Source organism: Poecilia formosa, unplaced genomic scaffold, assembly GCF_000485575.1.
Source record: "Poecilia formosa unplaced genomic scaffold, Poecilia_formosa-5.1.2 Scaffold415, whole genome shotgun sequence".
NCBI lineage: Eukaryota > Metazoa > Chordata > Actinopteri > Cyprinodontiformes > Poeciliidae > Poecilia > Poecilia formosa.
Window position 1 is genome coordinate 194,668 of NW_006800354.1, and position 26,508 is coordinate 221,175.

General features: G+C 40.3%; 3 protein-coding genes across 5 annotated transcripts in view; all 3 read left to right on the forward strand.

The window, feature by feature from the left end:
- The window catches only part of pip5k1ca (phosphatidylinositol-4-phosphate 5-kinase, type I, gamma a), a 49,528-nt gene extending 39,941 nt beyond the window's left edge, over positions 1 to 9,587 (forward strand). Inside the window, exons 17-19 of one of the 3 annotated variants that reach the window (XM_016663348.1) lie at positions 2,457 to 2,525; positions 4,453 to 4,542; positions 5,495 to 9,587. In XM_016663348.1, the coding sequence (XP_016518834.1) occupies positions 2,457 to 2,525; positions 4,453 to 4,542; positions 5,495 to 5,497 (162 nt within the window). In that variant the 3' untranslated portion in view covers positions 5,498 to 9,587. The remainder of the gene's footprint in view (positions 1 to 2,456; positions 2,526 to 4,452; positions 4,543 to 5,494) is intronic. The other 2 variants (XM_016663345.1, XM_016663347.1) reach the window with 2 other exon arrangements.
- Positions 9,588 to 11,106: 1,519 nt separating this feature from the next.
- LOC103155165 (ras-related protein Rab-11B-like) lies at positions 11,107 to 15,740 on the forward strand. Its single transcript, XM_007576735.2, has 5 exons — positions 11,107 to 11,252; positions 13,050 to 13,245; positions 13,512 to 13,705; positions 14,200 to 14,280; positions 14,373 to 15,740. The coding sequence occupies exons 1-5, from the start codon at positions 11,213 to 11,215 to the stop codon at positions 14,516 to 14,518; spliced, it is 657 nt and encodes a 218-aa protein (XP_007576797.1). The 5' UTR covers positions 11,107 to 11,212; the 3' UTR covers positions 14,519 to 15,740.
- Positions 15,741 to 16,093: 353 nt separating this feature from the next.
- marchf2 (membrane-associated ring finger (C3HC4) 2) lies at positions 16,094 to 24,820 on the forward strand. The gene is made up of 5 exons (XM_007576736.2): positions 16,094 to 16,781; positions 20,011 to 20,334; positions 20,436 to 20,631; positions 21,173 to 21,382; positions 21,489 to 24,820. Exons 2-5 carry the CDS (start codon positions 20,153 to 20,155, stop codon positions 21,642 to 21,644), a joined length of 744 nt encoding a protein of 247 aa, XP_007576798.1. The 5' UTR covers positions 16,094 to 16,781; positions 20,011 to 20,152; the 3' UTR covers positions 21,645 to 24,820.
- The last annotated feature ends 1,688 nt before the right edge of the window (positions 24,821 to 26,508 follow it).

The following is a 26,508-nucleotide window of genomic DNA, read 5'->3' on the forward strand; positions in this document are numbered from 1 at the left end:
CCCTTTTTTTCTGTGGAATATTGCGAGAAATTGCATCGCAGTCTGTGGTTGTGATCTGAAAAGTATTTGTGAGATTGACGAGGAACGTTCCTGCCCGACCTGAACTCCCGCTGGCTGTCCCCTGTCAGGAATCAAACACCCCCTAATGTGTCAACGAGAGAGCTTAATGACAGGCAGGTTAGTCAACGAGCTCCTCGGTTACTTAACAGCGCTCTCGGCCGGCTCGTGTTTCAGAAGGAGGAGAGAAGAGAGGCTCCCTGCGTGCGCGGCGGCGGGGAGTTTGTTTTCTGCAAGAAGCAAAGTGATACTGAAGTATAGCCACTCTGAGACGAGCTGAGGGCTTCTGCTCTGAAGGGGCTTCTGGGGAGCAGCGTCAGCCCATCACAAGAAAGCATGTCTCATTCATATAGATTCAACCTGCATAGGGCTGAAGCGATTAATCGCGATTAATCGTGATTAATCGTGATTAATAATTAATTGATCGTTAACTAAAGGCTGTTTGCTGAAAGAACGACACAGAGCAGAAATTTAAGCAAAACTGTGTAAAATGTGTGCATTTTGCATTTAAGATGAAAAACCTTCTTTATCTGTAAATATGCTCAACCCAGAACTACATTTTTAGTTTCACCTCATTCAAATTCTGTAAAAGGCAAAAATAAAAAATCTCTTATTACTCACCTTTTGATACCCAGTTATTAAACCAAAAAATAAACAGATAAGTAGACTATTTTTTTTTCTTTTTTTGTTTTTGCAGATGCATCCTTTGCTACAATCGGTGAAGTGTAGACTAAAGGAATGTTATTGCATTTTAGGAAATAAAAAAAGGCTTAAATGGTCAAATGAAAGATCTGCAGAATGTGCCAAATGTTTTATCTGATAACTAAAATAATTATTTGCAGCCCTAAACCTGGATATTTTATAACAAAAGAACAAATACAAAATGAACATAGACATATGTTTGTGGATAAATCTAATTTGCTCTGGAAATTTTTGTTCTTTATTATTACATTTGGTTTATTTTAAGCACCAAATGTCTTTAGTAAGTCTTTTACATCTGAGTATCACGTTTATTTTTATGACAGGAGTGTTCTTTAAGGATATTAGACCCCATTATCTGCTGCTGGTCTCTTTTCATGTTTAACCACACAACCCTCACTTTACCTGCATTAAGTGCTCTGGATCAAGCAGCAATGGATCTTCCAGAAACTCTAGTTCAGACCCCCCAATAATAAAAGCAGAAACTGAACTGGGATCAATTTACGCAGCACACAAACTGCACAGCTAAGTAATCAGAACCAGTGACCTTTTCCACATTTTTTCACATTATAACCACAAGCTTCAGTGCGTTTTATTGGCGTTTTATGCAAAAGATCAAAACAAAGTAGTATGTGACTGTACAGTGAAAGGAAAATGACAGATTGTTAGTAAATGTACAAAATTACAAATTTGAATCTGAAAACTGGGAAGCCCTTTTGGATTCAGCCCAAGTCAGAACCACTTCATGACGCTTTAACAACTATCGAACGTCACTACAAACTTTGCTGTTTATTCACTGATGTGCTCCGACAAACCTCTACATCCATCCCAGACCAGCTGTGAACCAGTTAAGTGAAGTTAAGAGGTTGCATCGGATTTAATTTTGTGGTATCAGAGTAAAAGTGGCTGAATACAAATGCACGCCACACTTTTAATGGCTTTACCATGACAAAATGTAAAAAGAGAGTGTTGCAACTGGCTATGGGCCTTATCCTAAACAGTTTAGTCATCTTGTCTTATATCTTATTGTGCTGCACATTTCTTAAAACATATCTCATGAGGTAATGGAGCTCACTGCCAAAAACAAAACAAAAAAAAAAAAACTCCCCCTGCAGGTTAAAGTTTTCCCTTATGTTCAAATTGTGCTGAAGCAGGATGTTTACCTTATGGATTAAAAAAAAAAGAACATTTGACTACAAATCACCGTGAGAGAACCTTTTTGATTTATTAATCACAAAAAAAGGAGTTAATCTGAACAGCTTGTGCTTGAGTTCTCTCTGTGTTTTTGCCGTCACCAGATTCATTTCTGCTTCTTTCGACCCTTCGTCCATTCATCCCCTGCCTTTCAGATAACTTCTTTGTCGTCTTCTCTTGCACCGTCCTCCATCTTTGTCTTCACTGTCTCAGTCATGCGTTTGTCCTCATGAGTCACCGCCGAAAGTAGCGAGACGGTGGTGATGAACGAAGGCAGGATATAAAAAGACGCTGAAGTTGTGAACCGCTCCCCTCCCCCATCCGCCCCTCCACTGACTCATCCCACGGATCCCTGCAGGGGACGTCTCACCATCAGGACTGTCATCCATTCCCACCTCATTTCTCATCATTTTCTGTTTTACTTTATTTTCTGTTTTGTCTTTTGTTTTTTTGCCTCTCCGTCTCCCGCCGTGCGCTCTGTTTTGTTTTTGTCCAACGCGTCTCAGCTTCCCAATGGGAGCACCTGGGTGGTCGTTCCCTTCAGGCAAAGGAGGAAATGCCAGTTGTGTTGGCCAGTAAGTGCGCCAGTAGCCTCCTCGCCCGTGTAGCTCCCCTGATCTCAGCCTAGTTTGACCCTCTGTGCTTCACAAGAAACAAAGTTATCTAGAGAACCTGCTTGTCATATATTTTTTTTCTTTTTGTTGTTCTTTTTACACCGCTGGAGGTTTTTGTGACGATGTTGATCTCCCCTCATAGTGAAGAGTAGGAGGAAGGTAGACCAAAGACAGGCTTTTCATTGCTGTCCTTAGTCGAGTCACATCTGCTTGTTTCACTGACGACGACTCCTCCTGTGCATTTGACTCCCTGACAAGAAGACCTGACTCAGTGTGACTTTACATACCGTAAACAGCACATGTACAGCAGTGTGACGTTTTAAAAAATTTGCCACAATAAAATAACAAACTTTATTGTATTTAACTGAGCATTTATGTGGCAAGGATTCTTTGTCTCCGAGTGTGGCGTACATTTGTGTTCAACCCTCTTTCCTCTGAGGCTGTTCAATGAACTTCTGTACAGCCAGTAGCTGTGGGCGACATGCACTTAAAGTTTTATCACAATATTTAGTGGTACTGGGCTGCACACTGGCGCAGTTGGTAGAGCTGTTGCCCTGCAGCAAGAAGGCTCTGGGTTCAATTCCTGGCCCCGGTCCTTCTGCATGGAGTTTGCATGTTCTCCCTGTGCATGCGTGGGTTTTCTCTGGGTACTCCAGTTTCCTCCCACAGTCCAAAAACATGTCAGGTTAATTGGCCTCTCCAAATTGCGTCCAGAGTGAGAGTGTGTGTGCATGTGTGTGTTTGTCCTGTGTGTCTCTGTGTTGCCCTGCGACAGACTGGCGACCTGTCCAGGGTGAACCCCGCCTCTCGCCCGGAACATTAGCTGGAGAGGCACCAGCACCCCTCCTGACCCCACTAAGGGACAAGGATATAAAGAAAATGGATGGATGGATTTAGCGGTAATATAATAACAACAAAAGTGATGACAAGAGCTATTCATTGCTTCTTTTTCTTTTAGTAGGTAGCTGTGTGGCTCTCACTGCATGACACAAAAATTATAACACCCCAAACACAAACGCGGCTCTTAAAAAATATACCCGTTTCTAATACGCTTCTTTCGGACACCAATCATGATTTAACTGTTTTTTACATAGCGGAGATATTTTTCCCTAAAAAAAAAAAACAAAGTGAAAGGGAGTTCTAGTGAGTCGCGATGCGGCACCTTTCAGACTTCATGTCGTTGAAAATGTTGGAAAACCGTGTAGCAGTTCTTCTGTCCACTTCACAATCATATAAAAACTTTTGTGTTGGTTCACCGAGTTAATATTCGAGCAATAAATAAATACGTTTGAGGTTGTAATGTGGAAAAGTCACTGGTGTGTGAAGATTTTTTGGGGGGAGTGGAGGGAAAAACAAAACAAGCCGCCAGTTGACTTGCTTTGCTCTGTCTGAGGATGCTTTCTGTGTCTGACTGTCCCGGCATCCTGGCTCCTCCCATCTCCTCCTCCTCTCTCCTCATACTGCCTGCTTGCACGACGCCGAAGCTCATCCTAAACCTGGTGTTCCTCCATTAGGGAAAAAGCCACAAAGACATGTGATTCAAACACGCTTTGTTAGTATTTACACATTTACTACATCTCTCTCTCTCTCTCTCTCTCTCTCTCTCTCTCTAAGTCTCTAGCTCTCTAACAACCTTATTAATATCGACATGTTTTGTTTTGTTTTGTTTTTTTAGGATTAGCTCTTTCAGCATGTCAGATTCACACTCTGATTTGTCTCGGACATTTCCTCCTTTATGCATCCCTAATCTTTCATTTCCTGTCTTGTCTTTTCTCCTGTGATCTCCGGTGTCTTTCTCTCCTGCCTGCCCCCGCTGCTTGTCTCTGTGCCTGTGGCCTTTTCCTCTGTCCCTCTGGCCCCCTCTGCTGTGGTGGGCGTGTAAAAACAGCCTCCAGAGGACAGGACCTGGGTGTACTCTCCGCTACACTATGGCTCAGAGTCTAAGACCCTGCCAGATGGGGATTGGGAAAGAGAGACAGTAAGTGATGAGCATCAGACTTTAAAAAAGAAAAAATCTCTTTATATGAAAGTTCAGGGATTTCCCCCAGCTCAGTAATGAGGTACTAGTTACAGTGATGGAGAGGACGGCTCGTTAAAAAGTTAAAAAAGCTCTCTAGGTTAATTTCCGCTTCAAGAATAGGCTTGATATGTGTCCAGCAAGGCCAGTCCCTACGTTCATTTTTCATTAATAAATGGATGGAAATGGTCACAGCCTGCCTGCCTGCCTGGTCATTTAGTCCACAGTCAGCCATCATGTGTGTCTGCCCAACATTGTTTATCATCTTCTTCTCTTAAACATGCCGCTTAGAGGCGTTTGAGTCCCTTTAAAAAAAAAAAAAAAAAAGTTTTCTTTCTTTTTCCAGTATTGTATCGAGTGTAACCAATAGTTACAGTATAGGAAAAGAGATCAGAGTTTTGCTTCCTGATCTCTACTGATACCTTATTTGTCTTTAGGGCCATGTGTCTCCATGTGGGAGGGCGGAGTCACTGTAAAGCAGGGTTTTACTAAAACTTTCATGTATTGTAGTAAAGACCAAACGATCACTAGTTGTAGGGATGCTGTAGCATTTCAGTTTGGGGCCACAAAATGTCGATTTTTGAGTTTCTGACCAACTAATAACTGATCATTCAAATTGGTTTTAGTCACCAGCTGAATTAAATTTTCACAGATTTATGAGCCTCCGTGACTTTATCTTTTTCATGACGTTCTGGTCTAAAATGCTGAAGGTTTCAGAGGTTGGCACAGGAAGGAAAAAACAAAAAAAAACTGCATGCCTTGTTTTAACTCCGCTCCTGCGCTCACCTTCCTATCCTCCCATTTCCTTTAGGTTTTATAAATGTTTGACTTCTTTGCTCTTGTTTTTCCCAGATCAGATTATGCTCCCACCCTCGTTTAGGTAACGTCAAATGTCTCTGTCTGTCTCCTGCAGTAAACCCTGTTTCTGTGGTGGAGAGAGAGAGACGGAGGGAGAGAGAAAGAGGGGAGTGAACGTCTCAGAAGAGAAGACTCATCAGTCCGAGGTCCAGACCGCAACAGCAGAAGCACGATCTCTGTGTGCAGCAGGATTGTAAGCATATCCGGAGGAAAAAGTGACATGAACACCTGAGGAGTGAGGAAAAACAAAGAAAAAAAAAAATAACACCTGACAGTGATGACTTCACTGATGTCCAACCGTCCCTGCCTTTCACCCTCGACAGATGAAATTTATTATATCGATTTAAGGATTTATCTCTCTGTATATGTGTGACATAGTCTGTGAAAGGCTGTAGTAGTATATGTTTGACATACATGCAACACCACTTCTGAATCAGCCCCTCTGAACAGACTTTAAACAGATTTTCTCACTGAATCCACAGAGGCCGGGAGGTTTTGGAAACACACGAAACCTACTTTGTTTACATATCCGTACTCCTACGCCCTGATGCGTTTGGGCATCCGCGGTGTACAAGACAGCTAATGAGTCAGGCACAGTTTTTTTTGTAAAGACAAGTGTGAAGAAGGCAGGTGACACATTTCAGAGGTTCACCTTTAAGAAGTGCTCTCTTCAAGCACCACTTTTACATTTGAGTCAACATTGTTGGGTCTTAACAGATTTGCTCCTTCCAGCAATGTCACCATGGATTTTATGTCCGAGGCGCCGGGGCCATTTCAGCGTTTCGCATTTTAATTTTGCGCCTGCCGGAGGATGCTTCAAACCCATAATTAAAGGTTATTTTATGGACGGCTCAGCGACCTCTGCACTCTAAAGAGCCAGCTTGGCTCCTTGATTAATTTTGCTTATTAGGGCGACAAAACCTAACTCGTCCTCTAACGGACGGCTCAACGGGTTTTGCACCTGCAGTGTTACATTTTTAGGTTGCAGGACATACGACGCACTTCTAAAAAGAGAAAAACGATCAGTTTTCTTGAATGTAACATTTGACAAAAATGGAAATAGAGAAGGAAGAAAAACAGTTTGAGACCAAACGACAGAAAAATATGTGACTGAATAAATAAAACAAAATAAAATGAAACATTAGAACCACAATCAATCTAACTAGAGCGATTACTATGGAAAACCAACCGACCAGCTTTGCCAATGCAGGTTCCTACTTTGGCAAGGGATGGGAATTAAACCACAGTTTCTGTCAAAGATTAGACCTGTCCTAATATAACCACCAGAGCCTGCAGAGATCCATTTGACTGCAATTTTTTCCCCCACATTGTGTCTTAACAACCGAAAACATTTTTACTTGGATGGTATTTGATATATGTCTGTTGCATATTGTGCAGCGGAAGATAAATTGATACATGATTTAGAAAACATCGTTCGAATAACAGTCTGGAAATCGTGGCGTGCATACGAGTCCAGCTCTGCGTAATCAGTTGTTCAACTAACATGTAAACAAGGTCCATCTGTGTGCAATTTAATCTTCAATCTCAGTGTACATACTTTTGCCAAGGCACTGCCAAAAAAAAAAAAGTCCTCATTAGATCAAACAAAGAAAACAACCATCTCCAAATGGCGAACTGCGTAAGTGCGTCGTCACACGATGAAAGGTTTCTGAGCGAAACGGCTCTTAGGTCGACCGCACCCTCCTGTCCGGCCGAGCTCTTCGGCTGAGAGCCTCTTTAGCTCCAAATGTTGCGGCGGGGTTAAAATGGTGTAAACTCGGAACAGATTTGAGAGAATTCATTGAGAAAACCTGCAGGGCTCTGCATCGAAAACCATCGGCAGCACATTTCTGTCATTCGCACATTCCTAGAAGAGGAAAAATATGCAGCGTAGTTTATAAGAGAAGGAGCAAAATGGGAGGTTTAGCTAAAAGTCTTTGTGAATTTACACAATAGATGTAATTTATATTAGTTTCTCCATATCTTTCTTTAAGTGTGTTCCACTTTAGGACTCGCCCAATAGTCCCGGGGGGTGGGAGGAGGGTTTCCTTTACAAAAAGCTTTCTTAAATGCACCCAAAGAGCTTTGATTTTAGCCATTTAAATGCAGTTGGTACATTTTTCAGTGAGCTGAAACAAACAGGGATTTTTCTTTCACACAGCTGAACGTCACTCGCCACATGGAAGCTACAGACATTGTCATGAGAGAGGATTTTTTTTAAAACTCCATTGCAGTGTCTTCCAGTTGGAGCCCCACCTTTTGGACAAATGAACAACAAAAAAAAAAGGACTCAGAGTTCGAACGGTGGATGACGGGGGGGTAAATATCAGTGACATGTTTCCTCTTAGCAATCCCCTCCTCGCATCAGAAACCCACCGAGTGAACGGTTTCGACGTTTTGTAGTTGTAGACTATCAGTTGTAGTGTTTGCAGTCAATATCGTAGCTGTTATCTGTATATTTGGATGAACGCACTACATTGCCGTGTTGACGCAGTTTGTGAATGAGCTAAACTTTGTTTGCACTTAATACGGGGACCTGAGCGATGAACCAGTGGTAGAGGCCAAGTAAAACACGCACCACATTACGCAGAAGTCATACAGCTGCATCTCAGTAAATCAGAACACTGTCAAAAAGTTTGGGGGGTTTTTTGGTACATTTTGAAATGTACTTCAAATGTGTATTTTTCTGTTTAAATTTGAAGGTTATGGTTTGCAGAAAAAACAAAAATCCAGCTTCTCTAAATTCTGACAGAAGAGACACAAGATTCAATAAAGCAGATGACCTGAAGGCCTTTGTGAAAGGCTTCCATCACACATCCGCAGAGCCAGGGGTTGATAGCTTCCATGCCACGCCGCATTGATGCAGTAACTTTTGCAAAGAAAACCTTTGCATTTCATTCATACACTACACAATGCATGTAGAAGCTGTTCGTTTGGGCATCAAATGCTTTATTTTTCTTTTTTCGTCATACATAACTTGAGTTTGAACTTTGAGTTTTCATTAGCTGAAACCCATAATCATCAAAATTACCACAAATAAACACATGAAATACATCACTGTGTGTGTAATGAACCCATTTACAACAGGAAAGTCACAGCTTACTGAAATAAATGATCCGTAATGTTCCGATTTACTGAGATGCACTTGTAGATGTTTTTGTTTTTTTTCGCTCTCTCTCTCACACAGATGCTGACATTTATCTTACGACTCTGCGTGCGTGTGTGTATCATTTTAAATGTTAGTGTCTGCTGTAGGGTCTGTGCTTCACATCTTTGGGTTTCAACTTAAAAACATTTTCGCAAACTCAAGAGCGACTTCCTTCCTTCAGCCGGTTTCTACATGCGCTCGTGAGCGTAAAGGAGGACCCGTCGACGTCTGCGATGCAAAACAGAAATCCGTTTGTTCTCCTGATGTGCAGTGGCCAGTTGTTATCAGTTTGCTGTTCGTCACATGAAGACCACAGCAGCATTTTTTTTATTTTTGTACAGTCTGTTTGTTTTTTTCTTTTTGCCTTATCTGAAAGTTTTACACGTGGGTCTATTGTTTATTTTATATATCTTTTTTTTCCACCTGTATTCCTGTATTTATTTACTTTTTTCCTTCCTCGTTGCTGTTTTCTTGAGAATATGTACATAAATCTATAAATACATATATAAAGATATACAAATATATTTTCCATTTGAATCGGAGAATCTTATTTTTATTTGGTTTTATTTTTGCTGCTGGGTAAGAAGCGATTGCATGGCTGCAATCTACATAATTTAAACCACATTCTTCAGTGTGTCTGTCAAGATGCAGCTGCTGTACATCTACGGCGCGTAAAACCCACAGCTGTTCCTTTGTATGATTTCTGAAACTGAAAGACTTGTGGGTTTTTATCGTACATGCAAATCGAATAGGGATTCTTCCAACTGTTCAAGCCGTGTCGTGTTTGTGTTCTCAAATCGCCGTGTGCCCTCGTCCGATAGGGAGAGTCCGTTGCAGAAGACATAGCATGATTTCACAAATAAATATGCATATCAGAAAAGTGTATTTTATGTATATCTGTGTACATTCATCTATTTATATATGGGAGTAAATAGATGGCTGTGTGTGTGTTTGGACTCAATCAGAATGAATATGAAATAAAGCAGTTCTATGAATTGTCCATGGAGAAGATGTTGTGCGTTTATTCCTGAGGGAAATAATTCGCTCGTAGTCACAATAGGTGGTTTGTTCATAAATACTTCTTAGTGATGGAGTATTGTTAGTTCTGGTGCTTAAAGCAGAAGTTTTAAAGAGGGATGTAGTCATATGAAAATAGTGTATGAAGTATAAAGGTAAAAATAGTGGCATTAAAAGCAGCGAAAGCAGACACATGCTCGGTATTGGATTTGTTATCTTGCATTTGTGTCTTCAACAATCATTGGCATGCTTGAAAATATTTAGATTTTCTTTATTCCAGCAGAAATTATAGAAAAATGTAATTACAACAACATCTAGCAGCACTCATACAAATAAAAATAAAATAGTTTAAAATTTAACTTTTTTACATTACCCCAAACTTAATTGAATGGGATTTTATGTGAAAGTGCCGTATACTTGTGAACTTCTGAAAGGTATGAAAAGTGTGTGTGCTTCTACTCGGCTGCAACCTATCCCAAAAGTCAATGCCTCTTGGAACTAACTTTTTGCTATAATTCAAGTGTGCAAGTCGCATGCGTCTCTGACTTAACCATTTTAAATATGATGCTTTGATTTGAACCATTTGAAGTGAACCTTTGTCCCAGTCTCAAGTCTTCTTCAGCCTCAGATACATTTCCTTCATGAATTGCCCTATATTTCATGAGCTCATTAGCTCCATTTAAAATAATCCTGTCAACACTGACCGGCTTCCTTGTACTTGCTGAAGCAAATATTTCCTCAGAATGAATTTGCAAGGGTTGGTGTGCTATATTAGTTTTCCTTCACATACTATGTTTTTCATGTAGAACAGAAGCTAAATTTAGTCTCAGCTGATTATTCCACAATAGCTTTTACTTATGGTGAGATGAAATTACATACAGACAGACCAAAGGCAGTTGGTTCCACTGAGTTTTATTTCCGGGTATCAGATTAAAAGGACACTAAGAACATATGCCTGCCACACTTTCAGGCTTGTTTGTGGGGGTGTGAGGGAATTGTGAATGTTCAAATTTATTTAAAAAATTATGTGTCATGTCATGTAAGTTGGACTGTTAGATTAAATGTACATAAAATACACCGAGGCTTGTGGTTGTGACGTCCCAAAATGCGAAAAGTTTAAAGATTATGAATATTTTTGAAAGGTAGTGTAATACCATGCAATTTTTTAAAAGGATCCAGATGTTTGATTTTTAGTAAGAGCACTGGGTTGCCAATGGGTCACATATGCAACATATACAAAATAAAATATCGTATTAAAGAAAGCAGTCAAAATATAAACATCAATGTTTTCTCGGACCATTAACTTGATTTAATCAGGAAAAAACTGACAAGAACGTTTCAGGACGTCAGGAGAACAAAAGCAGTAATACCTTGTCGTCTTCTCCGTTGTTTACGTAGTTTGATTGGCATCTTCAAAGAACTGTCTTGATTGGTTCATAGATTTGTCCGTCAATAGGATTAGCCTTCCTATTGGTCAAACTAAAGGATTCCAAACTCACGTGCTGTTAACTTGCTTTGAAGGCGGTGCCAGGTTGCTAGCTACCCGGCAGACGGAGAAAATTGTTGATATTTGTTGGAAATACAAAGTTGAAAAAATATTCGTCGACCATGGGAACTCGAGATGATGAATACGACTATTTGTTTAAAGGTAATTGGTTGTTGGAAAGTGGGTGAATGGCGGCGGACAGACCGTGTTTGCTGTGATTCCGTGATGTTAGCTAACTGTGAGGAAGTCAGCTGCAGAAATGCTAAAGTTAGCTTGAACACTAAGTGGCATATGAAAAGACAACTAAGTAATTCGGTTTATAGCATCGCATAATCTTTGTCTTAATATTGTCATCAAAGTGCTTGTCTGTGGAGTGAACTATAGTCTCTGTAAAGGAAGTCCCGTGATGTCCAATGTTTGCTCGTAATTTGTTTTATGCAAAGCTGTTTGCTAACATATTAGCTGCTTCTCATTTCAAAAACAATTATTTGAAACGCTCCAATTTTTGACATTGCTCATTCTGTTAAACATGTTGTTGCTAACTGAAGTTTCTACACCTTAAATAAACCTTATTAACAAAATTAAAGTATGTATTTAAGACGTCATCACATCATCTTTATGATACGTACAGTTAAAACTAGATATTGATACACATTGTATAAAAACAAACGTTACCTTTTATATCTTGGACATGAAACAGATTAAACAGCTCCAGTTCTAGGTCAGATAGTTCTATTTTCTATTTGTCAGATACTTGAAAAATGAGAGATAATTGTGTTACTTTCTTCAAAGTCAAGTTTTTATTCACTCGTTTGTTTGCAATGTACATGTAGAAACACCATAGGAATCCATCCATCTCACTGCTCAGGAGGGAGATGATTCTGTGTTCTCTGTTTTGGTGTGAAATGTATATATCAAACCCAGAACTAAAGTAAAAGATCTGTCAAAGATATTTTACTTTAGATCATTCATTCTCTTTCCAGCTGAAACTGGAAAGAGAATGAATCCAGAATGATTCCAACAGCAACCTGGCCTGAATTGCCAATTCAGCAAAGAAGAAGCCATTACTCCTAAAGCAACATGAAAATAAGCTAGATTACTGTTTGTTAATGCTGTCAGGGATAAAAACTTTAATTTCCAAACATATGTCCTGTTTGCTTATGAAACTCAAACGGAAGTGATGAGCTGGAGCACTTTTATACGTCCTCAGAATAAAACAAAGCTCAGAACCAGTCATAGTCAAAGTTGTCATGTCAAACCTCAAAAATATTGGAGATCGTTACGGAAACCTAACTGATTCATGTTTACTTACTGTACTGTGAGAAGTCCTGACTCATCCTTCTTTTTTCTTTTCCTATTAATTTCTTCCAAGAAGCCGAACTTTGTCATTTTGATATAACTAATGAGTCATTTGTGTGTTTGTTTTTTTTAAAAAGACACAGGATGGTTCAAAATCACAATGTAAAACAAATCGCATGTGCAACGAAGCAGGTAGTGACACAACCCAGATTATGCTCATTATGGCTGTAATGCATTATGAAAGTGTGCTGCAGGTTCTTCTACAGCGGATGAACTCTGCGAACCAAGCATCACGGAAGGAATTACAATATTATTCCTATAATTTTGGGGGGTGGGGTTTTCCAGTAGTTGATGCGCTGCTCCCAGATCAGAGGCAATAAAGAAAAATTAGCTGATTCTGATCTCTTTGTCTATTAATTGGTGCATCTAAGCACACATCATGTAAGCTTTACAGCTTCTGAGTGTGGAGCTAAATTAAACTACATACTTTGATAAATGTACGTCTATGAGATAAGCACGAGGCTGTCATCACAGTTTTATAACAAAGCCCATTAAATCCGCCAACGTGATCTGGGTGGGGTTGAATTTAACCAGTGTGTGCCAGCAGCCCTCCACAACATAACAACATGGCTTTTTAACATGTGTACCTGGTTCGTTTAGTGGTCCTAATCGGAGACTCGGGCGTGGGGAAGAGCAACCTGCTGTCCCGTTTCACACGAAACGAGTTCAACCTGGAGAGCAAGAGCACCATCGGGGTGGAGTTCGCCACCCGCAGCATCCAGGTGGACGGAAAGACGATAAAGGCTCAGATCTGGGACACAGCGGGACAGGAGCGCTACAGAGCAATCACCTCAGCGTGAGTCTGTGTTGTATTAGTCTTTTGAAAGCAGTTGCTTATTTAGAAATATGCTTTCTGGTTAATGATTGTAGCTCAGCAGTTGGTGTTTATTCCTCACGCAAATGAAATCTTTGTCCTCCTGTAGCTGTCGTTTTGCAGATTATTTCATGTTACAGTCAAAGTACAAGCCTACATGTAAAATATTTCAGATGAACATTTTTTTTGTCGTGTTTTTTTTTTTTTTTTTTCTCCCTTGTTCACTCTTCCTTTCTTGCTCTCGCCAGGTACTACCGGGGCGCGGTCGGAGCGCTGCTGGTCTACGACATCGCCAAGCACCTGACGTACGAGAACGTGGAGCGCTGGCTGAAGGAGCTGAGGGACCACGCCGACAACAACATCGTCATCATGCTGGTGGGGAACAAGAGCGACCTGCGCCACCTCAGGGCCGTGCCCACCGACGAGGCTCGAGCCTTCGCTGGTTAGTTGTTTAATGAGTATGTTTGTTATTACGGGCTCGGCTGTGTTTAGATGCTAAAGAGCCATAATGATTATTATTTACTGACTGGGAGGACAGAATTGTTTCAAACTTTATTACTTGTCCCATTTTTTTTAAACGCCATATCCAGCCACCCATCTATTTTATTTATTTATAATAAAACCTTTTTAAGTTTTTGTATCCAAGAAAATGCTAAAATACTTGAAAGTATTAATTATATATGTAAACTGTTAGTACCAAAGTACTTCCATGCTTTTAGACCACTACAGCCTTCAGCCTTTAAAAACGTCTAAAAACATTTGTAGCTCGTTAGGGAGTTATCAGATGCACGATTTGTGCTGGTGTGGTCATGCAGACAAAGCCAGTCAATGGCTGGATCTGAACTCCAGCCATTCCTGTTTAAACCACCGAGTTAATGACCGTAAACATACTTTAAAGATGTATTTTCATCTCTTTGTGTCTTCTCTTATATTCAGAGAAGAACACTCTGTCATTTATTGAAACGTCAGCCCTGGACTCCACTAATGTAGAAGAAGCATTCAAGAATATTCTCACAGGTAGGAGAAGAGATTCACCAACGATTCAGTTTGATACAAACCATTTTCACTCTCTCACATCCTTGTTGTTTTCTTTATTTATCCCCCCTCAGAAATCTACCGGATTGTATCTCAGAGGCAAATATCAGACAGATCTGCCCATGACGATTCTCCGGGCAACAACGTCGTGGACATCAGCGTCCCTCCGACCATGGATGGGCAGAGGGGGAACAAACTGCCCTGCTGTCAAAGCCTGTGACCCCTCGTGTGTTCTCTGTCTACCTCTTCCGTTTTCCTTCCTGATTCATTTCAACTTTCATGCTGCTCTCGTTGCGTTCTCAAAACAGCTGGGATGTCAAAACTTTAAATTGACTTTCATTTTTTTGCAGTTTTTTTTCTCCTTTTGATCTTCCTTTGATTTCTAAGGAAAACATCTTAGATATTTTTCTCCCTTGGTGTGGCCGGGTGAAAGGCGCTTTAAGCAGGCGGAGCCTGTAGTAAACTACAATCTGTTTGTAATTCATGAGACGACGATCCTATTGACCCCCTCCCGTCGAGGGACTGGCGAGGGATCAGCAGGTCTCTTCCTAGTCTGCATAAAGACTCATGACACAGTTTTCTGCAGTGGAAACTCTTCATCTCTTGTGTGGTTGACCTGATTCTGCCCTGTCCTGCTGTAGAGGAGGAGCCAAGGAGAAAGAAGGTCTGAAATCTCTGCTTGCTACTTTGAGTCCCTTTTGCCCATCCTGGTGTGAAATCGGCAAGAGCCACTAGCGACACTGGCTGTGACTGACTGATTTAATGTGGGCAGGTGTGAAACAAATGCTGTGATTTTAATTGTATGTGTGTGTCTTTTCTGGATGTGTGTTGATCATAGAGCACAAAGATACCAAAGGAAACTATTGCAGTCCTCATGCATTTTCCAGGTAAACTGCTAAAAAAAAAAAAAAAACAATGGGTAATGCTCCGTAGATGAGCTGGTTTGTTGCCTGCTTGATATGTGAAATCAGATTATCTGATTCCTGTTCCTTTATCTTAATCTGGCTGAGATCAAACTTTGATGTTTTTGCACTAATGTCCCACGATTTCACAGAAACACGTCCCATCACCATTTCCAAACACTTAGTCAAGAACACTTTTTTGTGTGTGCAGTTTTTGCTGTTGAATGTGTTAAATATCAAACTGGATTGGATTTAAAATCTGTTTTAATCTGATGACATTTCAGTCACAACAAATTCAACCTTTTAACTTTTTACACCTATCTGAGAAAAAAGGACCTGAAAACACAAAATCTTAATTTCAGTAAATGGTTAAAATGTGTTTTTGTTGTTTTGTTTTTTTTTCATGTGTTGGGAAAAAAAAAAACTGTACAATTTATCCAATGTGATCTAACATTTCCACAAAATAAATGCCTGCCAAGTGAGCAGTTTTCTTTGACACTGCTCATGAGATGCTGAAATAAAAAGAAGTGTGTAAAGCCGTTGCCTGAATGGGAAGCAGTTATTATGCGGTGCTGTGGCCAGTTTATCATCAGCGGTCTGTGAAGGTTTCAGAGAGGTTTGCTTGAGAACACACCAGACGGGTCAGGGATAAAGTTGTGAAATTTAGAGCTGGATTAGGTAATGAAAAGCCATGAAGAGTTCTTGTAATAGCTTCCCATATGTAGGGAGCACCACAAATGTGGAGAAAGGCACTCTGTCTGTCTAACATCCTATCTGGTTGTGGTAAGCTAACACTTGACATCAGACTGAGCACCCTTTATCCACATCATGATTTTTCATCAGCAGAACAACCCTAAACATGGAGCATATGAGTTAAGAGTCAAAGTCTATATCTAAAATTCATTCAAGAATCAGTGTCTAACATACAGACTCCTTACGGAGTTTCATCTTTCTTAAAGAGAATAGACAACATTTTCAGGTCTTGAAAACCAGGTACTGTTTTCCCTCCACTTCAAAGTCTGACAAAACCCTGTAAAAAAAAAAACAACGCAAATGTATTAAACTCTTCATGAGAATCATATTTCCAAATGGTCCTCATATGTCATAGTAGTCACAAAGAGCCTTCCTTTGTCCTGATGGCTCTAAATGTTTACATGGACGCAGTTAATTGTTTTGACAGTTTGAGCCCATGTCCCTGTTTATTCCCTCTGATGACCATGTGTCCGGACCCCTCCCTCCGACACCCCGCTGTCATCCACCATCACTCCTCCGGGCAGTGCACGCCTTCCCTGCCGGCAGATCCAGACTGTAGAAGGCGATGAAGATGATGATGATCCTCGGGGGCAGTATTTAAAGCCCCAGGAAAGCGGAAGCCTGGTCTGGGCCGAGTTATCAGCTGACAGGAGGGAGACAGGGAGGTGCTGTGGTTGGCTAGCGCAGCTCAGACAGCTCTAGCTGAGCTGCTGCACCCTTGTTTTGTAGTTCCTTCCGTCCTACAGTGAAAATGGAGTGAGGAGACAAAGCGAGGTTAAAGGGGCGCTGATAAAAGCTGCCCTGAAAAGTCACTGAACACCGAAGAAGGTGAGTAGCTGTTAGCTTCTAAGTCTTACAGCCTCTAACGGGGTGGTTAGCAGCCGCTCACTGACAGCTAGCTAACACAGCTCAGCTATTTAACACGTTTGTTTATAACCAGAAAACATAAAGAAGCTGTTAATGTTGCGTAATATTTCAGCTATTAGCAGGAATTTTCTTTATGAGCCATTGCCTGCCTGCTTATGTATGCTTTCGGTATCATAACGCCGCTACTGAGCTCCAGACAATAGCCTGTGTCAAAGCCCCAACATCTGTCTGCAGCTGTAACATAAGCCGCTGAAAGCCAGAGCAGAAAGAAAATATACCCACCTTACCATTTACGCTCACTACTCTTTTTGTTTTCGACCAGTGTACCTCATTGTCTTTAAATCCACGCGTTTATCTTAACTAAAACTAGAAGTGTCTGGTTTAATCCCAGTGTTTACACGCGGCCCGTGTCGAAACGGACAGTAAATAATTAGGTTTAGCTGTTGTTTCTGATTTGGAGAGGAGTGTGTGTGTGTGTGTGTGTGTGTGGGGGGGGGTTACCTCTTTGTTGATCTGGGTCAAGGATTGTGACACTGTCCTAATCGTGGCCCCATGTTTTCAGTCTACACGAGCAACGACACAAAGTAAGGCATCAACTTATTTGCTCAATAATTCAGGAAGGAAGTTGAATTTTGGGCCCTGAAGCTTAAACCAAATGTTTTAACCCTACATGTATCTCTGTAGATTCAGGAGACTTTTGTCTGGTCCGTAGTGGAGATGCTGTTGCATTAATATATGTTGGCATAGATCTCAGGTTTATTGGAGAACTTCATCATTTTTTCAGTATACCACTTGTTTTAGTCTGAGTAGATTTCCTTAAAAATTATTTATTTCCCCTCTATTCAAAAATAGTGAGACATACACGTCCAGGCTGAAATTGATCAGTAAGTACATATTCCTGTTAGTCATGTTCATTTGTAATTGATATGCAAGACACCCCAATTTGCTTGCTAAGACGTAAATGTGGTCCTGTGTGGGTTATCTGGAAACAGGCAGCTGGTTATCAGTGGGCCACACATCTCAGTCATGGCTGCTGACATCACTTTGGTCTTTAGAAAAGATTAACTGCTTTGGGGAAAAAAAGAAAAACCCTAGTTTGTTTCCAAAATACCAGCTTTCTCATAGATGATGCAAAGCAATTCTTAAGAAGAATGTCTCCACTGACGTGGCAGGAAATGCATTCATGGTTTCCCACATGTGGACTGGGAATATTGAGTAAAAATATCCCGGTTTTACATCATTTACTCAAAAAAAAAACCGGTTTAGTACAAATATATAGCATGATCAAACACAAAGTGTTTGTTTTGATAATAAAGTAATGCAAGCACAGATTTTTATGTTTGGTAAAATGCCATTTACTTGTTTTTTAACTCAGATTTGTTTGCACAAAAAATGGAACTGAAAACAGCCCAGTGGATGTTTTCATGTGGTTATTCATCAGAACATCATCCCTCTTTGACGTTCTGCTTTCTTTTATAAACGAAAGGATAATCAGCTTATTTAAGAGTTGTCTGTTAAATGTGCAATTATGAAAAAATGAATGTATTGAGTGTTATATGTAATCCTATGGAGACGAGAGGAAAAAGACTGAAACTGTCAAAAATAAATGAATTGTTTGATGTTCATGTACTAAACAAGCATTGGGGTTTTTTTTTCTTCCTTTCTTTTCCAGTAAATAAATGAACAGTTTTTTTTTTTTTTTTTGTAAACAGAGTAAAGCCGGGGTAACGTTTTTTTGCCAGATCTCTAGCTGCTCACTAATGAATTTTGTTTTTATTTACAACGTGCAGCAGCACATTATTCTACTGAATGCTTATAATTCATTTCTTTATATAAAAAAGAAATGAATAGAGTCTCCTCATTTGTGTAATAACAACCCCTAAAACCATGTAGGTACATCGAAAAAAAAACTGAATATCATGAAAAGATTCCTGATAATTTGTCACTCATTTCAGAAATGAGTAATGCCAGGCCTTCTACGTTAGTCACACATAGTGAAATATTTTAAGCCTTTATTTCTTGTAATTTTGATGATCATGACCTAAATTTATTATGTTTCACAAAATTTTCAAAATGTATCCCTCCCCCTCTTGTCCACTTGGATTCCTGGTTTAGTTGTTTATTTGACTTGATTGGTTAGTTTGGGTTGACTTGAGCTACTTTAGTTTGGTTCACTTAATTTAATACTTGCTCAGAGTTGTGATTGTGATATGTTGTATATTTAGTTCAAATTCAGAGTTTTGACCCGTCCACAACCAAAGAAGCTGATCTGAATGCTGTGTATAAATGCATATTCATAAAAAGTTCGGTGGAAGGAAAGGTGTAAAAGGAGCAAAATCCATTCAGGGATTCAATGCTCAGATGAATTTTACACACAGACCACAAACGTCCCATTCGTCAAGCCACTTCTGAACCACACAGAAAGTCAGAAGTGTCTTACCTGAGCTGAGGAGAAAAATCTTCACTACTGCTCGGTGGTTCAGTTTTCAGAGGAAAGTCAAGTTTGCATTTCATTTGGAAATCAAGACCCAAATGAAAGAGGAAGAGTGGCGAGGCATAGACTCCGCGTTTCTTGAAGTCCAGTGTGAAGTTTCCACAGTCGGTGGCGAGTTGTGGTCAATGCAGTGTTGGCCAACTGCGTTTCTATTAAGTCCAAAGTCGACACAGCCGCCTGCCAGGAAATTCTAGAGAACATCATGCTTCCTTCTGCTTTGTTGAGACGCCGACTTCATTTTCCAGCTCGGCATTTCGCCACTTATGCAGTAATTCATGCGAAAAGAGGCCCAACCAAAAAATGAAGGCAAGGAAAAGAAAAACCCTAAGAAAAACCCGAAAATTCCGGTAAAAAAAAAAACCCAACTTATTATTATGTAATCTCTAATTTTCTGACACACTGAATATTGAGTTTTCACTGTCTGTGAGCCATAAATGTTAAAAGTACAAGAAATAAAGCTGTAAAATATTTCACTCTTCTATATTGTAAATTAGTTTCAGTTTCTGCAGCAAGTGGTAAATATTTTTTCAGTGACATTCAAGTTTTTTGAGATGTATAAATCTGGTGCATTTGAAAAAATGACACATTACTGTCTTTCTTTTTTCTGATTAGTTTAGCTCCTTTTTAAATGTGTCTTCCACTGAGAAAGACCAGGACTTTTTTTCAAACTGAATTTATTTTTCTGCTTCTCTGTAGAGTCATTGTTCTCTGGTGGAAAGCAGCAGGCGATCGCTCTCATTGTTATTCCCCCGTGCTCGGACCATCCGGCGCCCACAACCCTCAACGCCATCGCTTCTGCCTGTAGGGCCGGCGTCTGGACGTGGCGGACGAGGCTGCCATGACGACAGGCGGGTGCTGCCACCTGCCCGGCTCCCTGTGCGACTGTGCCGGCGCGGCGGGCATGTGGAAGATTGTCGAGGAGGCGGGCGGCGAGGGGTGCCAGGCCCTCTACGTCACTCAGGTCACGGCGCTGGACGGGCGGCTGCTGTCCTCCGTGCTCAAACCCATGAGCATACAAAGGTGAGACCCGGACATGTCACGCATTCTCAAAACGGCGACAAACGGTTTCCTCCGGACGCAGGAGGAGTTGTGTTTGAACGAGTGTTGTCCGTTTGCATCAGCGACGGTCCCATCTGCCGCATTTGCCACGAGGGGGGCAGCAGTGAGGGTCTCCTGTCCCCGTGCGACTGCACGGGCACGCTGGGCACGGTGCACAAGAGCTGCCTGGAGAAGTGGCTGTCGTCGTCCAACACCAGCTACTGCGAGCTCTGTCACACAGAGTTCAGCATCGAGAGGCGACCCAAGCCGCTCACAGAGGTAACCGTCGCCAACGCCGTCTGCATCCGTCTTCTCTCTCTCGTTTCATTCGTTGGCCTTACAAAAGTTTTATTCCTCTCACTTTTTTCCCCCTATGTTTTTGTCATACTTTAGCTGAAATAAGTGTGAAAAATGTTGCGCGCATTTTGAATTCTGCTCCACTTTTTCGCTGTCATTTTATTCTCGGGTTCTTCGAAGCAACGTCTCTGCATGCTTGAAATTTCCCCGTTTTTTTTCTCTCAGCGAGATAACTCGGGTTTAGTCAGGCTCGACCGTAGAGTATTTGTAAACGTCAATTTTTAAATAGAAATGTTTTGTATTGTTCACTCATGTCTTACATTTTCCTTATTTCTACAATTGCATGTCACTTTTTGTCGAGTCACACATCCTGATAAAATACAATAAGTTTGTGGTTGTTTAGGTGATGAGAAAAATCTCCGTAGGGATGTGAACACGTCTGCGGGGGAATTTATGCTTGAAGATCTGCAATCTCACTCTTCTTCCACTCTCATTTTTGACCTTTCACCTCCCGGCTCCACAGTGGCTGCAGGACCCCGGCCCTCGTAACGAGAAGCGGACGCTGTTCTGCGACATGGTGTGCTTCCTCTTCATCACGCCGCTGGCGGCAATCTCCGGCTGGCTGTGCCTGAGGGGGGCTCAGGACCACCTTCACATGGGCAGCTGGCTGCAGGCCGTGGGCCTCATCGCGCTCACCATCGCCCTCTTCACCATCTACGTCCTCTGGACCCTGGTGAGCATGACTCCCGGCGCAGCCCAGCTGCAAAAAAACAAAACAAACAAAAATAAAAAAACCTCGTCCCTTTTGCTGACGTCTCTTCCGCGTTTCCGTCCTCCAGGTCTCTTTCCGCTACCACTGTCAGCTCTACTCCGAGTGGAGAAGAACAAATCAGAAAGTGCGTCTTCTCATTCCCGAAGCCAAGGAGTCCAGCTCTTCCCAGCATTCCTTGCTCTCTAACAAACTGAAGAAGTCTGCCAGTCAGAGTATAGTATGAGAGCAGATGGAGACGTGTGGGAAGCTTGCATCACGTTTGTTGGCTGGACTTCAAAAAAGCACTTCTGGGCTCTTTTTAAAAAAAATTGTTTTACTTTATATTGCTTTCTTCCTTGTTTGCATATTTTTTTCCACTCCATCTGACAAATGCGTTCTGCAGGAACGCATTTAAATCGAGTCCTTCTGGGGGTTTTTAATCACTGGATGTTTGATAAAGTTTATGCAAAAAAAAACAAAACTGAAAGAAGACTGGGAGACGGCATGTGATGTTCAGAAGCGTACATGTTTTCTGACTCATCGTGATGGATGTGAGGATGATGATGATGAGCGGTTCTGCTAACCATAAATGGATTTCCATAATCGTCCCCCACAGTTTGGCAACCTCTCTTACCCTGAAGTGTTGCACATTCAGGCATAAACCCCAAATTAACCCTCGATTGTGAACAAAAATCTGAAAAATGTAGTTCACATTTGTGATACCCTTACATATGAAAGTGTAACCAGCTGCCATGAAAAGACACCCAGTTTGTAAGTGTGTGTCGTCTTACCAGTATTTAAAGGAAACCTTTTTGCAAGGCTCTGCAGGACGATTTCTCAGTGTGACGAAAACGGTAACTGCACCCTAAGCGGGGTGTTTTGTGTTGACGTGCGTTAGCCTGCCTCTCTGTCGTTTGCAACTCACTGCCGCACGAGTGTGCTCTCATATTACTGTGACCGAAGCAGGTTGGGGGGGAAAAAACCCTCCCATTTTTGATTTATATTTCACAACCCAGAGTTTGAGTTAACGCGCGACTCAGATTTTTCACTGCAGCAGTTTTGTTTTTTTAATTGGTTGGTTTTTTTAACTTCCGGTCTAGTAAGGGACGACTATGTAACATTGTGCAATAACAACACTGTGGAAATTGAAGCTTTTACTGTAAGCAAAGATACTAACATGCACAGTTATGCATTGCATGCTAACCTCACAATTAGTGATTTTAGGATTTTTTTTTATTTTTCTGTTGGTGTATTTTTAAATTCATGTTCGACTGCGTTTCCTGTTTTCCAGCTGAAGCCGGCTTTGCCAGCAAGGTTTTTGTATCATCAGCACTGAATATGTCGGTGTTTATTTGGAGAGACAGAAACTAAAACAGCTTTTAAAAGAACATTTTATATACACACACACACATATATATATAATTTAGTTTTTTTTGTTTTTTTTAACCCACAGTAGTATTGCAGAAGCATATTCTAGGGTTTGAGTTCAACGTTGCTGTAGGAATCAGTTTTGGGATGGTCAGTCTAGTGGTTGGTGGTGTGGACGCCTACCTTGGTGCAGTATTCTCCGAATGTGAGCTTCCTAGAGCAGGAGTGTCAAACTCTGTTCCGTTTTGGGTCATATCAAAAATCTGGATGTTCTTAAAGGGCAGGTTGTGCCAGAATGCATTGATAAAACCCACTAAACTGTTAAAATATTAACAAATGGATGTGTCTCCAGGATTTTGATTGTTTTTTTGGGGCTTTTTTGTAATCAAAATCACACATTTTGTGATGCTAATTTAGAAACATTTGTAAGGAATTCTTATGATATTTGAGTTGATGTGTGATGTTAAATGTAACTTTTTCTTACTTGACATCGGCTGTGGCAGCAGTCACTTAAACTCAATGTTTTTGAGCAATTTTGAGAAAAAATTGCAGTAAAATCAGAAACGACGTGCGGATCTGTTGATTCTTAGGTGAATTTTGAGGATTTGTGAAAAACTGGAGGGATTTATTGATGTGATTTGCCACATAAAAAGCTACGGCGGGCCAGATTTGGCCTCGAGTTTGACACATCTGCTCTAGAGGGATCATATAAATGCCGGCGCAGGCGGAGCTGCGAATTGGAGTGAAAAGCGGCAACGGGTTCAGTTTAATACGTCAGCTATAAACTTAGCTAGATATTACAATATTTTGTGGTTTTCCTTTAATAATGATTTATATATATATATATATATATATATATATATATATATATATAAACTCATCCGTCTTTTTTGACAGTATGTCCATCACCTGTTTCTCAAAGCTTCACAAACACAATGCCTTAAGAATAAAACATTCCTGTTGTGATATAGGCTGATGCATCCACTGCTGGTATTCTACAGCTAATTTAATTTAAACATTTCTTATATTTATTGAAGCACCCATGAAACCAAAAATGTGTCCAAACAGTAAAAAAAATAAAAATCTCAACCACGCTGTCAGTTTTTAAACACCAAGTAAAGTTTATGCCATAAATCACAGTTTTTATCCAGATGATATCTTTCCTACACCCAGATCAGACCACCTTGTTTGCTGTTATCACATAAGTGATCGTGCATGTTTACAATGTAGATGGATCTATTTTTCCAAGCGCAGTGTAGTTGCAGTTTCAGGAGGGAAAGCTTGGTTTTAAACACTAAGTTTACAGTAACTGGGTGGATGAAACTCTGATTTTTCCACCTCTTAGATTTTTCAGGATGTGAACTTGTGCCACAAACTGCTTCTGTTTGAGATTTTGTACAAGAGAAAAGTGTGTTAGGGGTATTTGATTATTATTTTTTACATATATATTCCAATAATGTTTACACTAGCTTCTACCAGAAAAAAATATTTGATCACTGGTTATTTTTTATTAAAAATGCATTTAATCTCCTCGCTGAGACTTCACTGGGTCGGGGCTGTGATTTCCTGCTCATCGTAAACACCAGCGGCTGCCAGTCTGTTGAGCAACAAAGAAATGGACAGACTTTTTCTTGTATTAAGTGCGTTGAAAATTATGCAAAACTGCCCCCATTTTGGCTACGGCGTTGCCATAGAGATGTAAAAATCATCACCCGCTCCCCTAAAGCGTCTCTCTCTGCTCTGTGGTCAATCTGTGTATTCAACCCATAAAATGTCACCCAAGAGATTGTAAATAATGTAAATGTCACTTGTTTTTCTAACACTTCTGTCCTGTTTGTTTGTTTTTTGCTTCTTTTTTTTTTTAAAGAGACAGGATTGTTTGTACTCCATAGGTTGAGTTGCAGTTCTTTGTTTATAATATTTACAGTGTTTTCTGATACATTACAGGATGTCTTTTTTTTTTTTTCTTTTTTTTTTAAATCCTGGTACCTTCAATCAGCCAAGAATTGTTTGCTAAAATGTAATAATAAATTCTGCGTGGGTATTAATCTAGGAAGTGTCGCCGGTTGTGTTGTTGTGCTTCTAGCAAAAGCGTCTTCTGGTTTTAATAACCCAGTAGCTCCGTAAGCTTGTTTACATCTCATCCTTTAACTCTGGCACAGAGAGGTGAGGGGAGGGAGGGGGGTCGTCTGCTCGCTAATCCTGATGGAAAACAAACCGCTAATCTCAGGTTTTACTATAAAATCAGTCACAGCTTCTCATTCTGTCCTCTGCTTAAGCTCCTTAGTTGGAGTTCAAAGTATCAGATTTGCTGCTGTTGTTGAAGGCAGGAAGTACAAAACAAAATCAAACGAGGGGAGAAAAAAAAAACACACATTTCTGTATCCTCGGCCTTTTCAGGCTACTTTGATACATTGTTCCCCAAATCCTCAAATATTTACTCTGATTTTGACCCATTGCTTGAAAAGGTAAATTTTAAATGAAAAAAAGTTAAACTTCTGACTTGATATGTGAGCAAAATTTCTAGTCAATAAAAATGGCTTTTAATCATTTAGCTTTTATCACTTTAAAAACACAGACTTCACACAGAGCTTCTTCATTTCATTTACTGGTGCTTGTGTTTTAAATGTTCCTCTTGAGTGATATATTGACCGTTTGGGTTTCTGCTTGTGACCCACAAAAGAAAATCTCCTCTAAAATGTTGGACAAAACACAAAATGTTCGTCTTTTAATAACCAGGTTTTCTGCTTTCCTGTTAATCTCCACAAAACCACGTCTATCCGTCGTCTTTTGCACCCAAATCTGCTTTTAATTACCTTATTAAAACCTGGCCAGATACATCAAGTGTTTTCAAAACGGTGATCTAAATCATGTTTTTACTGCTTTAAAAAAAAAAAATCTAAATCTTTTTCAATCTTCTTTAAACGAGCCCAAAAATAAATGAGTCAAATGTTTCTTTTAATTTAAAACATGCGAGACCCGTTTGAAGTTTTGGGTCTGCGATGATCTACACATTCTTTTCCCACAAAAATATTTGACTGTTCAAGTTTGCATAAAGAAAAATATTCTCAATAAACTTATTTTATCTTTAAAAATAAAAATATGTTTTTTGGCCTGCAATGACTTAATCATTTTGGGCCATATCTTGCAAAAAGTTTAAGTGGGTTTGAAGCTGTGCCGTACTCTTCCCTTTTTAGCTGATGGATCCAACTGAACTGTGAGAGATATTTTATAATCTAACACTGGTTTAAACTTGTCCAAAACTCTGCTGCGTTCCTTTCTTTCAAAACGTTTTCCAACAATCCATCACATTCAAAGAACAATCGGATTTTATGCAGAGGAACATGTGGAAAAGTTTTTCTTAGTGCACTTTTCTATAGCCTTTTGCGAGGTACTGTTAGTTCAGACTTTTATGACACGTTTTACTTACCCAGCAAGACAGAGACCTCTAAATTGTTTTCCCTCTTTTCATTTCTGACTTAACTTCTGAAAACAGCTCTTTGTTTACTGCGCAGAAAAGCGTTTCAACTGCTTATAAAAACACCAGGAAGATGATTCACAAGCTGCTCTTGACACCAAACTAACCTGGGATTAGTTTTATGTTTTGCATTAAACATATTCGGATACATCAAGTCTGTCCAGGCCATTTTGTCTCCCTTAGAGTGAAAACTGCAATAAAACGTGCACTGTTCTTTTTTAAAAAATGCCATAAAACAGTACAGTCTTAATGGAAAAAAGAT